The 13,794-nt window shown below is 42.8% G+C and overlaps 1 protein-coding gene across 1 annotated transcript in view; it reads left to right on the top strand.

The window, feature by feature from the left end:
• The window catches only part of LOC115058353 (myomegalin), a 34,386-nt gene that overhangs the window by 1,540 nt on the left and 19,052 nt on the right, over window positions 1-13,794 (top strand). Inside the window, 5 exon segments of the mRNA XM_029525702.1 lie at window positions 3,844-3,920; window positions 6,259-6,382; window positions 6,475-6,632; window positions 6,728-6,884; window positions 7,432-7,485. Of these exon segments, the coding sequence (XP_029381562.1) occupies window positions 3,844-3,920; window positions 6,259-6,382; window positions 6,475-6,632; window positions 6,728-6,884; window positions 7,432-7,485 (570 nt within the window).

The raw sequence follows: 13,794 nt of genomic DNA on the forward strand, positions 1-13,794 counted from the left end.
TGATGTGTGTATCAGTACAATAGTACAGGTCAGATCTCAAACCCACCATTGAATTAATATATGAGTGTATGGTAATAAATAATCTAGTACTAGTTTGTTAACAGCAGACTGAGTTTGGATACTGGTGGTGTAGTGAGAAGACCATGCGCCCCCTTAACTCTTTCAGTTAACCTAACTAATAAAACCGGAAAGGCCTAAAATAAACAGATTTATTGTCTTTAATGAAGCAAAAGCCACCATCGCAGTCCAGATTCTTAGATATGAAGATGTGGTCTGTTTTATATTTTATATTTTATCTTTAGGCTTTGGGCTGTTGGCTAGAAGAAAATGCCTGTACTAGCATTTTTATTTATTATAGGATGAATTATGATTCCAGGAAATTTTCTAGATTTCACTGAAAATTAGTTCTTTCATTTATCATCAACCACTTATCGATAGGGATAACAGAGGCTGCTGGAGCTGATCCCAGCTAATGTTCCAGGTGAGGGCGGGGTTGCCCTGGACAGGTCGCCAGTCTATCACAGGGCCGACACATAGAGACACACAGAGACACACGACCTTTCACACTCACGCCTACAGGCAATTTATAGTCCTCAATTCACCTAAAGGTCTTTGGACTGTGGGAGGTAGCCAGAGGACCAAGAAGTATTCCATGCTGGCACAGGGAGAACAGGCAATCTCCACGTATGAAGGCCCCAGGCCTGGGAATTGAATCAGAACCTTCTTCCTGTGCAAATGGCGCTGACCATTATGCCATACCAAAAAATATGAAAAAAGAAAAGGAGAAAGACTAATAATTTGTCACAGCCATGATATTTGTCTCTTTCTCTGTCCTGGCCTGTGCTACATATTCTGAGCTCTGTGCTTCCAGACCCCTACAGTATGTGTTCCTCTGGTGTGTTCGGATAAAGCGAGCACCCACAGTAAGGTGACCCAGCACAGCTGATGCCTGTTTGTATGAACTGGAGATAAAGTCGTCTCTCTCTCCTTCCCTTCATTACAAATCCCTCGTGGTCATCAGCAACGCTTTGATATGAGAAAATGAAATGGCTGCTTGAGCCGGCTGAACAAGACCTGAATGTCCTGCCACTCATCCTCCACAATTACTGCATGCCAGCAATGACTGAGGAAACTGATCCCACCTCGCACAGGCATCCAGCTGGAGTCTAATCCATCTTTCACTCTGTTTGGCTACAATTCATCAGTCTAATCACTTTTTTATTGGAGCCTAGATTTTTGCACTGTAGATGTTATCAGACCTGAGCAGCGTGGGTACATAGTGATCTCTCTCGGAGCTCGAGAGACTCTATTTATAGGACAGAGTACACTGATTTATTCATCATGTGTCCATATAACACAAGATGCAATTTGTTACACGTGTTGGTCTGGTTCACTTAGCTCTATCATTTGTTTTATTGGTCTTTTTACAAAGCTGTTCACTCATTTCATTTTATTAATGACAGTTATTGCTTGATATTAATTGTAAACAAATACATATTCAACATCATTTAGTAACTGTTGTGATTAATCCATTAATTTCTTGGGCAGTTACTAGTGATTACTGATAGATAACCTCTTGAATACTTTTCTTTTTAATGAATTATTTAGCCTATAAAATAACAAAAAATATGCATGTCAGTAATTTTTCACTGATATAAATCTGAGAAAAGCTGCAGTTTTGCATTTCAGAACCTTGAACATATCAATGTTGGACTTTTTTGCCATAAAATAAAAAGAGACGATATCATGTGTAAATGAACTGATCAAAACAAAATGGGCAGGATCATCATGAAGTTAACTGATAATCCCTGTTAGTGGTAGTTGTAAGTATTCAGGTGTCGCCTGTTTTATGAGTGATGTCTGTCCATGGTGTCATCTTCCATCCTTCAGTGAACGGTTATAAGTGGATCTGTTGCTGAGGGCTGTCGGATCAGAGGGGCTACTGCAGCAGGTGCACTGTGATGGGGGTCTATATTTAGAGCTGTTTTCTCTTACGGTAAAACTGGTTGACACATACGCAGGAATACGTGCTACTCTTGTATGTGTGATACATTATTTATTGTTGGAGCATGCGGGCAAATTGTTTGCCGTCACGAGCTATCCAGAACATATGTCTGGCCATATGCTGCAGTTTTAGTGACTGCTGCTTCACTTAGGATCATCGGAGAGTGGTGCTTTGTTAGAGATGAATTGAACATTACATTAATAGTCATTATATGCAGAGAAAAAAAAAATCTAGTTTTAAATAGACTTAATTTGAGTCTGTTGGCGTACAAACAATAAAGATGCAAATTATTAGGAATGATTTCTTCACACGGTTTGCCAATCAATCCATCATACATTAGTACGTCATCCCATCTTCTTCTGTCTTAAAAATTTCTCCTGGTGGTATAATTATTCTAACACAACATTAAAACTGTTGATTTAATGACTTAATTGATAATCCTTTTCTCTATAAAATGTCCAGAAACAGTCAAAAAGTCAAATTGAAGACGCTGCAAACTGCAGTTTTGTTCATAAATCTGTCTCAGTCTGACTGCAGCCAGGCTGCTGGGTACTTAGATCGCGTGCTGGGAGAATACGTGATGACCAACCATGTCTGTAGGTGTCGCTCAGAAATATATTTATGGCAGGTTTCAGGCTACATGGATCTGCAGATGTGTATGCCAGCTCTCCGTGAGCACTTTTGACATACAGTACATGCATAAAGCTCTCATGGAGAGTCAGGGGAAGGTCAGCGATTTTGGAACTGCATGAAGAGGCCAGAAAATGTATCTGAAACATAATCAGACAAAGAAGGAGGCAGGGTGGTGAGACAGAGAGGGAGATAAACCAAGATGATGGACAAGAGAAAGTGGACGGCCTGTTGAAACAAATGTGATAAAGGTGATAAAACCACTGAGAGCCATTATCTGACCCGAGTCCAGCAGACAGATAAACTGTCCTCTCTCTGCTGTCTGAGGTCAAAATGGAAAGAATGAGCCCCACTATTCCCACAGTTTAAATCCTCTCTCCCCTAGCTCCGTTTCAGAGCCCTGATTGGCCCCCCAAAAGTCCTCAGTGGTCCACAGCAGGTAAACAAACTGTGGAGTTTAGCCTTTGGCCCGGGTGGTGAGTATTTGAGCCGCCCTGAATTCTCCAGCTCTAAATATATCAACCATGAGAGCACAGTCAGATGTTCTGTACTAATGATACACAACACAGACAAGCCCTGCTTCACACAACAGAGACAGAGGGACCATGGTGTGATGGAGATTGTAATAACAGAGGAGACTGAGCGGGAACTTGACAGACTAGTGGCTAAGATGTCACGAGGAGAGGGAAGATTGCAGACATTCAGGCGAACCTGTAGAATGTAATAGAAATGTAATTCAATCTTTAATTGACCTTCACGTAGACACAAGAAACATTTTTTTATTGAATGTGAATACACATGATCCCAAAATTTATTGAGTGGTCCTTTGAGTTTTTTCAGGTAAAGATAGGCTTTGCTATTGGTGCCATGCATATGCTTGGCTATAAGCACGCTTGGTCAAGTGAAAGATATTTTTTATAAATATCATGTTTTCATGACATCTCTGCAAACCTGAAATGATTTTTGGTGGATGAACAAGTACTTGTATCTTGTTGCGATTTTAAAATTTTTATGTCAAGTGTCTCCATCATTTTAACAGCAGATGAGAGTATTTGTCAGCAGCCAAAGTCAGGCTTTATTGCAGCAACGAATGAACACTAACTAATGTTATAATCGTGGCTACAACAAGCTGTGATGGTCATGCTGATGGCCATAATGATGATGTTGATGATGGACTGGCTGACTTTACCACTCGTCATTTTTTGCAGAACATCGAGCTGAAGGTGGAAGTGGAGAGCTTGAAGCAGGACCTCCAGGAAAAACAGCAGCTTCTGGATAAAGCCCTGTAAGTCTACAAATATTGTGATCTTTAGGTGTGACCTTTGGTTGGTTAGTTTCTGTCCCTGCTTATTTAGATGGTGGAAGAAGCTAGTATATACTGAATGAATCAGCGCAGGAGTGTCCCACTCTAAAGTCAAGAATCAGAGACCTCCTCTCCTTACACCTCTAATACCTGAACATGCCTTACTAGCATTTACAACCCCCCTCCAGTGCACTTCATCTCCACATCTTCTATGACAAATGTATTACTTAAAATTACAGCAAGGTCTCTTGCTGCATTGCTGCATTATTGCTGTCTTTGACTAGTACACTTTCCTGGTAAAAGTGTCTGCCAAATAAGGAAATGTAGAATGCTTTTTATTTTGAATTTCATTGACTGCAAAAGGCTGCATAAGATGCTAAAGTGGTTACGCAATGACAACACAGATGGCTCCTCTGGTATTAGACCTATGTGTTTTTATGTATGGTTGTGTGCCTCCATCTACGGATGTTGGCTGCCACAGTGTAAGTGTGCCCCTGCTAGAGATTAGCTCCCATTCTCTCCATGGTGCTGTCTTAACAGTGCTGACACCTCATATCTCTAACAGCTCATGTTGTGCAGCAGCTGATGGAGACACACCACACAAACACACAGTTTCACAGACCTTCTTGAACTGATGAATGTTAGGAATTCCCACTATCTATCTATATGAAGGGGTGAAGAGTGATACTGTCTTTTGAGAGAGAGAGAGCTTACAACATGACTTCTTTTACAGTTTTTTTTTTAATTCATTCCCTGTGAATAGGAAAAGCACTTTTCAAAACATTAAGCTCAAGTCTGTTAGTTTGAGTTGTTCACAACAGATTGGAATTTCTCATTCATTCAGATAAATTGCAAAGTTTAAATATGTAAGAGTGAAAAATGTGCCAAAACAGTTGAGAAATAACTTTAATAGTCATGTGAGAGAAACACGGGTTTCTCCATTTGTGTTCTCGTCCTGTAGGACGGGAGCTGAAACTGTGCTGCAGGATACATTATATTGGCTTGACCCCACTTTGGTTTGTCACAGATGCTGCTTTTGAGGTCATGGTAGCTGACCTTTTAATTAGTATGGATCATCATTGGCCTGCTGCTGCTGCTGTTGGAAAGGATAAATTGGCTCTTATTACTCAACTCTATTTTAGTGGTTGTTGTTGCTCCCTCTCTCCACATCCTTGTTGCGAATGAATATGATTTGAAAAGATGACAGTGAAGTCAGTTATTATTCCTTTACACAGATTGTGCTCTACGTACTTTTGTTTTTTTACAGTGCATGTTCTGCAGTGTGCTTGCTGCCATGTTATTGTTACTGACAGTGGCAGATGACAGGTGCCATACCAGCAGCACATTCATCGTTTTGAGCATCAACCAGAAATTACTGCTGAAGCAAACACTGAAGCTGCTGGAAAAACACACTGTCTTACCTTAGAGCCTTCCACAGATTCTTTTTAGTTTATTTTGTGTATGTTTTCAGCAAACCAACGTTACTGTTGCAGAAGGGGTAGTGTTTAAACTGTCTCCATATTCTGAACGGCTTGTCCACTACACATAGAAGACACTGTCTAAGAGACAGACATTTGCATTACTTAGACTGGTTCAAAATATCCCAGTTATTTGAGCTGTTGCATGTGGTGGACAGAGTTAAAAACATATGTAGAGAGCGTCCAGAACAGGACTCATGGCGACAGAGTGGCGAGTGCCATTCTGGGAGGAGGAATTCTGGGATAGGGTGGTTGACTGGCTAAGTGATATAGACAGATGCTCGCACAGTTGGAAGTCCAAAGGAGTTAGGAAAACACTTATGAGCCAGGAGTCATATATGTGGTTGTAGAAGAAGACAAAGGCACAATGTGTGTGAGTAAAGTCTGAAATGTTTATTGCTCATGTTTCATTCATGCAAAGCTTTCATGGCGTTATTTAGTTTATTGTTTTACCACATTTACATTTAACAGCCAGCCCTCACATTTCTAGCACAAATCTCTGGTTGAACTTACCACAATCACCATTCCCAATTTCCAGTTACTTTCAAAAGAAAGAAGATAAAACCACACCAGTGCATAAACACTGGACCATATGGACATCACCTCAGAGAGATACATGCTATCTTAAATCATGACTATAAAAGTCTACACCACAGATGGGGCACATCCTTAATCTGTGCTCTAAGTGGTCGGGTGTTGGGTATCCCATGAGGGCTGCTACAGACAGGAAAGTGATGACATCATATTATGTCTTTGTACTTGCTTATATCTCCATCATGTCCTAATGCTGGACCTCTGACTACATGTGTGTGTGTGTGTGTGTGTGTTTTCCTCTTTGACAGCACAACAGCAGAGAGCTTGACCAACAACAATGAGGCGGAACTGCAGAGAAGATGTCAGGAGAGACAGCAGGAAATCGATCACATGCAGCAAGTGCTTGAGACCAAGATTCAGCTCCTGCAGGAGGTCTATGCACTTCCACCTTTAAGGGTTCAAACTGAAACAAAAGTCCCTCACATTTACAAATGATAACACTTTTGCCATATATGTGCTTCCAGGAGGCCCAGCTAGCACGCAGCGAGGCTGAGCGCATGGCCTCACTAGCTGGATCCCACTCTCATGCCTCTCTTCTCTCCCTGGACACACCCATGGAGGACATCCCAGAGGATGAGAGGCCTCCAAGCATCCTGTCCCCATCCAACACCAACAAAGACAGGTGGACAAATAAACCTCTTTATTCATCAGCAACAATCAACCGATTCAATCTCAAGGCAGCACTGACTGATCGACCATCCCCCTGTCTGTGTTCAGGTTAATAGAGGAGCTAACGAAAGAGCTTCGTTCCAAAGAGCTCCTCATCACAGAGCTGAGTGGAGAGAAGACGACCCTCACACTCAGGGTGGGAGCACTGGAGGGACAAGTCAAGGAGCTTTCATCGTCTCTACTGCAGAAGGACAAGGATGTGGAGGTATACATCTTGTACTTCTGCTTTTATCGACAACAAAGTCTAAACACCTCTTTAGACTTGGCTGAGTCATAGCAACCTCATCTGTCCCCTTGTCTGAGTTTATCCTTCAGTGAAGGTCCTTCCAGAAGCTATTTCTCCCTTATATATGTAAAGTATATCAGTCAACCCCCTTTACAAATACCACCCATCTATTATTACTGCATTCCTTTGGACCACCATGTTCTTTCTGCTCAGACTTTCTATTCCAGAAAGAAGCAGCATATGTAACATTCCTCAGCCTTATTTTAACAACTATTCATGTAGGTCACAACAGTTTGCACGCACGACTACACCCAAACAATTTCCTCAACAATCACATCATTGATGTATGTGGCTGAATTTGTATCCAAGCAGGGTTATCAGTTCTTTTCACATTTCACTGCTGGTTTATTTATTCACATTCTGTTTCTGTCCTTTATTCCCTTCTCCCATTAATTTAAAGATGTTGAAATGTATTTTTCCTTTCCTACATACAGTTGATTTATAGTGTGTTTTCTCTGTTACACAGTTCTATCAGGAGGAACTGGGTCAAGAGAGGCTGCGCATTGAACAAGAGATGCAGGTAAGCACAATCTTAAATTTAAGCTCTTCAGTTTGGTTGATTCATTCCAACATGTCATTATACAGCTCTCCACTAAGTGTCAGAGCAGCATCACTGTGTTCATTGTTGAAGTCCAGAGTCTCTTATCAAACCAGACTCTGCCTCCATATGGAAGAGGTGACGCAGCATTTTCACACAAGAGCTGACAACTGTAGACTGAACAGGATGCATATTTGAATATTTTAATATGTTACATTTTTTATACAACATATGAGAAAAAATGATTTAGTTCTACCAGTAAAACATATTCTGTCTCCACAGAATGTTTTGTGCAGAGATCAACATAGCAAAATCAATCATTAGATGCCACAGCAGAAAGAACTGACTGTTAAGATCATGCCAGAAAGGAAACATCGAATGAACCATCCTTTGGTGAAAGGCTACGCATCCTGCGCACTGTGCATCTGACAAACTTACACACAGTGGGAGGGAACATGATGCAAAATGGATTATGAGGAAATTAAAGCTGTGGCTGGTAGAGAGTTACTTGGGGGTGTTAAGGCAGAGTGCATATCACAGAGGGTTTCTCTCACTGCACAAAGTGCCAGAATCTCATTACATTTACAGGCTTTAGCAGCGCTGACATCCCCAAGGACAGATTTTCATTGGACACATAATGAAAGTACAAATAGAGAGGGACCTTTCATTTGACAACAACTCTCTTCACCCACTTTGAATCCTTAACTTTTATACGTTTCCTATACAGCAATACCTGGCTCTGGTTATATCTAGCAATAGCCTGACTGAGTCACAGTTTTTGCTGCAAACATATTTGATGCTGGGAAAGTTTCTCACTGTGTTTTTGTTTTCAATGTGCCTCTGCAGGCGTTTTAACTTGTAAATTAGTTTTTGACTATGAATGCAGATGTTCTGGGCTGGCAGCCCTTTGCTCAGATTTCACAATGGAAGCGTGAGTGTGGAGGTGTGCACATGTATCTCTGTAGGAGCTCACTGAGAAATATATAGAAATATGAGCTCTATGGACAAATGTATAAGCTTCATAGTATGATTTTGATTGGGATTATTCACTGCAGGCCTGCATAAGAAAAGACAGTTTAAACTATCTGATGAAATACTTGTTGCTAGGGTTAGGGTTAGTTTGACTTTGCAAAATCAGAGGGAAGTGTCATTTGTTTGTTGAGTAAGTCGTATGTGAGTTTGCACAACATATATTTCTAAACTCTACTAGCAGAACAATGTGGCTAAATTAAAGTGGTTTTAATATTTTATAGCTTTAATTGACACTTGTGCCTTTTACTTCAATGCACAGCTTCGTGTGTGTGTGTGTGTGTGTGTGTACGTGTACATTCCCATGAGGTGCTGTCTTTCATATGTGTGTGCGCACATACAAGCATCTCGCTGGTTAGCAGTTTAGCAGCTCTGGTTTCAGCCAGGTTGTCAATAGGTCAGGTCGACCTTTGCGTGATCTGCGACCCTGACACTGATATCCAGTTGTGTTGTTTCAGACAGACACCCGCCACAAGAGCTCTTAATAAGTTCCCCAGACACCACAGCCATTTAGATCAAATCTATGTCCGGAGAGAAAGAAGGAGGCAGGGAAAAAAGTTTCAACTTAACACAATCAGTCCGCTGTAAACAGCCAAAGTATTTGTATGTTTTACCATTTGCTTATATTTATGATCATTACATTTTGCAAAACATTAAATTGTATGATCAGAAAACATACAAATATAACAGACATACGATCTGTAGACTTCAGCTGCATCCCTCTCACGTGTCTGTGGCCTTCTGAAAACATCTGATTTAGAGAAAATTTCTCTGGAATAGTGATTAATGTTTAAACAATCAGCAATCAAAAACCTGAAAGCAGACTAGAGGTCCCACAGCTTGATCTCATGCATCAATGTGGATGGGAATGATCACACTCTGACCTGAGGCAAAAGAACTGCTTTGACGATGGAAATGCAGCGGGGTCAGGGATTTTTTTTCTTTATTAACTGTGTGTCTGTTTGGAAGTCACAGCGTGACCATCTGTCTCTGTCTTTGCACCCTCAGGAAAACAAAATGTGGTCGCTAAAGGGACAAACTTCCACAGTGAAATTTTGTAGAAAGGCCTGGTTGTTTGACTGTCACAGTAAAGCCATTGTTGAAGTATCTGCACAACCACAGCAGGAAATGCTAATAGTCCTGCAGCAGAACTTGTTTTTAATGCACACAGTACACTGCTCTGCTGAGGATGCTATTAAAAGATTAAACTAACAAACATTAAAAAACACCTACCAAACAACTTTTTTTACATACAGTATGTGTTCAGATTTATATATTAATATTTAAAAAACCCAACATGGCTTATACAAGTTATAATTGAAACAATGATCAGTCAAACTGTGACTGAATGATAAGATAATGAAGCAGCTTAATACTGACTGATCAGTAGAGAAAGCCAAACTCCACGGAGCCTCTTGACATGCCCCTGGAATACCTGACAATCTTAAATGATTGATTGGTTAATCCATTATTCCACTTAGCATTAGTATGCATGAATTCATTCATGTACAGAACATTTTATAGTCAAACGTTGGAATACAGAAACTGGATCAAGCCAGCCCTGCGGCTGTGTTTGTGTGTCCGCATTTGGCTCTCTGAATTGATTCATCACAAAAAGGAAGAGGTTTAATTTACATACATTTGTGAACCTTGTAGCACGCAATAAAACTTTTCTGTCGCGCTCACAAAAGAAAATAGAAACAGAAAACAGAATCGGATCTAACGTGTATTTATTTTGTAATGTAATCAGTAATGTTAGCGTGTTACGGAGCATTTCACCTGTTCAATCAGCCGAGAGGACCGGACGGAGGGAAGTTACAGACTGACGGGGTGCAACACTGCGGCTCTATCACACCTAACCTTCATTAAATTAGCTTTTCGCTGGTTTTACATGTCTCTGTCGGTTCATTAATTAAACTCGTCCTGGTTAATAAGAGTAGCCGAAGCTATTGAACCCTTCACATTCCCGTAAGGCTTTACTCGGTGGCTCCCCCCCCCCCATGGTGTTCCCTGGATGGTTTGCTCCGCCGCTGCAGGTCTGGTCCGGGCGGTCACATCCTTATCTGTCCGGAGGTGTCCCGCCGTGCGTGTCACCGTCTCCGGTTGTCGCTGAGCGCTCTGAAATGAATGAAGAGTCCGCTGTCACGCGGGCGGAGCCCGAGGAAAGACTCCGAGGACCGTCCCGGGACCCCCGTTAGTGTGCCGCCTCCGCGAAAAAGCACGACGGATTGTCGTAAGGAACGTGACGGCGGAGGGATGGTGCAGAGGACAGTGCGGGGCTGTCGGGAAACGGTCAGCGCGCGGTACGCGGAGAAACACCGCATCTGATTGACGTGACTCGAACATCTGTGTGGGTGTCCGCCGCATCCCCGATGCACATGCAGAAAATGGACGGTGACTGAGCTGATGGATAGTTACAGCAGCTGATCACCTGCCTCACCGCTTTTATTAAAAAAAAAAAAAAAACGACAACCTGTGCGGCCATCCTGCTGCTGCTCTTCTACCTCATTTCGTTTTTTCCTTAGTCTTTCATTTTAATGCCTGGGACTGGTGCCATGAAGGGTTTCACACTGTATCTGATCCAGAAGCCTTTTACTGTGATGTGTGCTTGGACATCCTTTTCATCCTAAGGACACAGGTGTCCTCTGTCGGAGCTGATATGATATGCCTCTGTCAGATAAACCTGTGGAATGCTTGATCTCAAGATGAAGGAGACGTGTCGCATCTGTGGACGGGAGCTCTGCGGTAACCAAAGGAGATGGATCTTCCACCCCACCGCCAAACTGAACCTTCAGGTGCTGCTGTCCCATGCTCTGGGGCAAGAGCTGACCCGGGATGGCAGAGGAGAGTTCGCCTGCTCCAAGTGCACCTTCATGCTGGACCGCATGTACCGCTTTGACACAGTCATCGCCCGCGTGGAGGCCCTGTCCATCAAAAGGCTGCAGCGGCTCCTGCAGGAGAAACATCGGCTAAGGCAGTGCATCGGTGGCCTCTACCGGAAAACAAACTCAGAAGACGGTGAGGGAACTCTTGGTGGAAGTGGTGAAGCACCAGGAGACGGCATGGTGGACATTTCAGGTCTCACTCATGCAAAGTATTGTGCCCTGCTCCAGGACGATCTGGTCTACTCTTTGTATGAGTCCTGGATGGACGACAGCCTGGACTGTCCTCATCACCACCATCTCCAGTGCCCAGCAGTTCCAGGGTCAGAGGTTACAGTTGCAGGCTCACAGCGCTGCGTGCCCAGCACTCCCAGGAGGTGTCGAGGTTGTTCCTACTGGCGGGTGGCAGACTCGGACTATGAAGCTGTTTGCAAGGTGCCCAGAAAGTTGGCACGGAGTTTTTCCTGCGGGCCATCAACCAGATATTCAGCCAGTGTTACTGGAGGCAGTGTGATGGGAGGTGGTGGAGAAGGGGACAGAAAAAATGCCGATGATTCAGAAGAACCCCCATCCTCTCTAACTCTGGTCCCTGGTTCTCGGGAACCCTCGAAGACATCAGACAGCGATCGCACCCTTGCTGGGCGAGCCAGTTCCAGCCCTTCTGTAGCATCACTTGAGATTGCTGAGGAATACAACCAGCCCAGAGCTGTAACAGATGGTCCACTGAGCTCCCCCAGAGACCCCTTAGATGACCGGATATCTGACTCCCTCTCTGAGGAGCACACAGGAGCCCCACATGGTCAGGCTTCACCTGCGCTCAGCATCCCACTGGCCCTCTGCCTGCTGCAGAGCTATGCCATCTACCGGCCAGTCCAGAGCTCTAAGGGCAGCAAACTACCAGTGCTGCTCAGACAGAGCTCCAGGAATGGAAACTCAAGGCTGGGCTTCCCAGATCCTTTGCTGGGAATGTCATATGAATCTCCAGATGGAGAAAGAGACAACCACATGCCAACACCTGAGCTCGACACCCCTCTGATCAGGCTGGATGTCGGGCTCGATCAGGAGCTGAACTTGACTGAGATGGAGGCGCTCTTTGAAGATCTGTACAAAGAGTATCCTCCCCCACCTCCTCACCAGGTATAAACCATGTTATACCTGGTGCAAATCTGCAGTATCTGCAGTGAACCACCCCAACTGGCTCTGATGTTTGACGTTTAGACAGTGCTGCCTACCCACGAATCTGTTATTCTCACCACTTAAAAAAAAAAAAAAATCTTAATTAGCTGCATAATCCAACTGCCAGTCATTTAAATCCTCTCCCACAAGATTTTACTCAGGAGGATGTGAACTACAGTGATTGTGTGTGTGTGTGTGTGTGCGCTTACACATGAGCAGTCAGGTGTGAGCAAACAGTGAAACACAACATGGCCTAATTTCTGTGTGTGTTCACATACTGTACAAAGAGGTCATTTCTCATGTCAGTAAAATGGATAATAAGATTAAAGAGTGAAAACCATTCTCACAATTTTGCGATTATAAAGTATAAGATTTAAAAGCAGCATCTGACTTCTCTTCATCTGAGGAGCCAATCATGACTTCTACACAGCTGCTGAATAATATGTGTGAGCACAGCCTGCAAACAGATGAACTGCCCAGTTTTTCCAGTTATACGTTAAGTTGTAGCACAGGATTTTGTGGACTAGTATTAGGAAATAAGTGTGACTCAGTATTAGTGTGGATCCTGTATTGAAAAGCCAGTTTCCCCACCTTTAATAATATGCAATAGCTTTTAGATCTGAATAAGCTGTTCATCCTCTATTGGAGTGTGTGGTCTTGGTGCCGTGGCTGAAGTAGGTTAGATGTACGAAGACATTAAGATAGAGTGACTCCACCACTGGCCTATTTTCACTCAGAGCCCTTGAGGCAAAAGTGATCCACGCAATGTCAGACCACCCCGTCATCTCGGTACTGGTTGGCTACTACACAAACACAATTTAAATGAAATGTTAACTTTAGAATTTGGGAGTAAATTAATACAATTAAAGTAACAATCTAAATGTACAGTCTCAGATACTACTAGTTGTATCTGAAATTAAACATTTAGCAGTAGTAATACTAGTAGTATGTAAAAGATGGAATTATTTATACTCAGGTTATGTAAATGGTAATGCAGAACAGTTGCGCACACTCCCTAATGCTAACTCATGCATGCAGATGCTCACTCACCACTCTGGATCCTCTATGCTCGTGACAGCTTTTTACAAAGCATTTCATGGATGAGCAGTGTTGTGTTGTATGTTGTGCTCATATAGTTTACATAATCCACTCGGGAAGTCATACAGCCTTTTAGCTCTGTACTTTTCTTGGATTTTTCTGAGAC

This window comes from Echeneis naucrates, chromosome 17 (genome assembly GCF_900963305.1).
Source record: "Echeneis naucrates chromosome 17, fEcheNa1.1, whole genome shotgun sequence".
Classification (NCBI taxonomy): Eukaryota; Metazoa; Chordata; class Actinopteri; order Carangiformes; family Echeneidae; genus Echeneis; species Echeneis naucrates.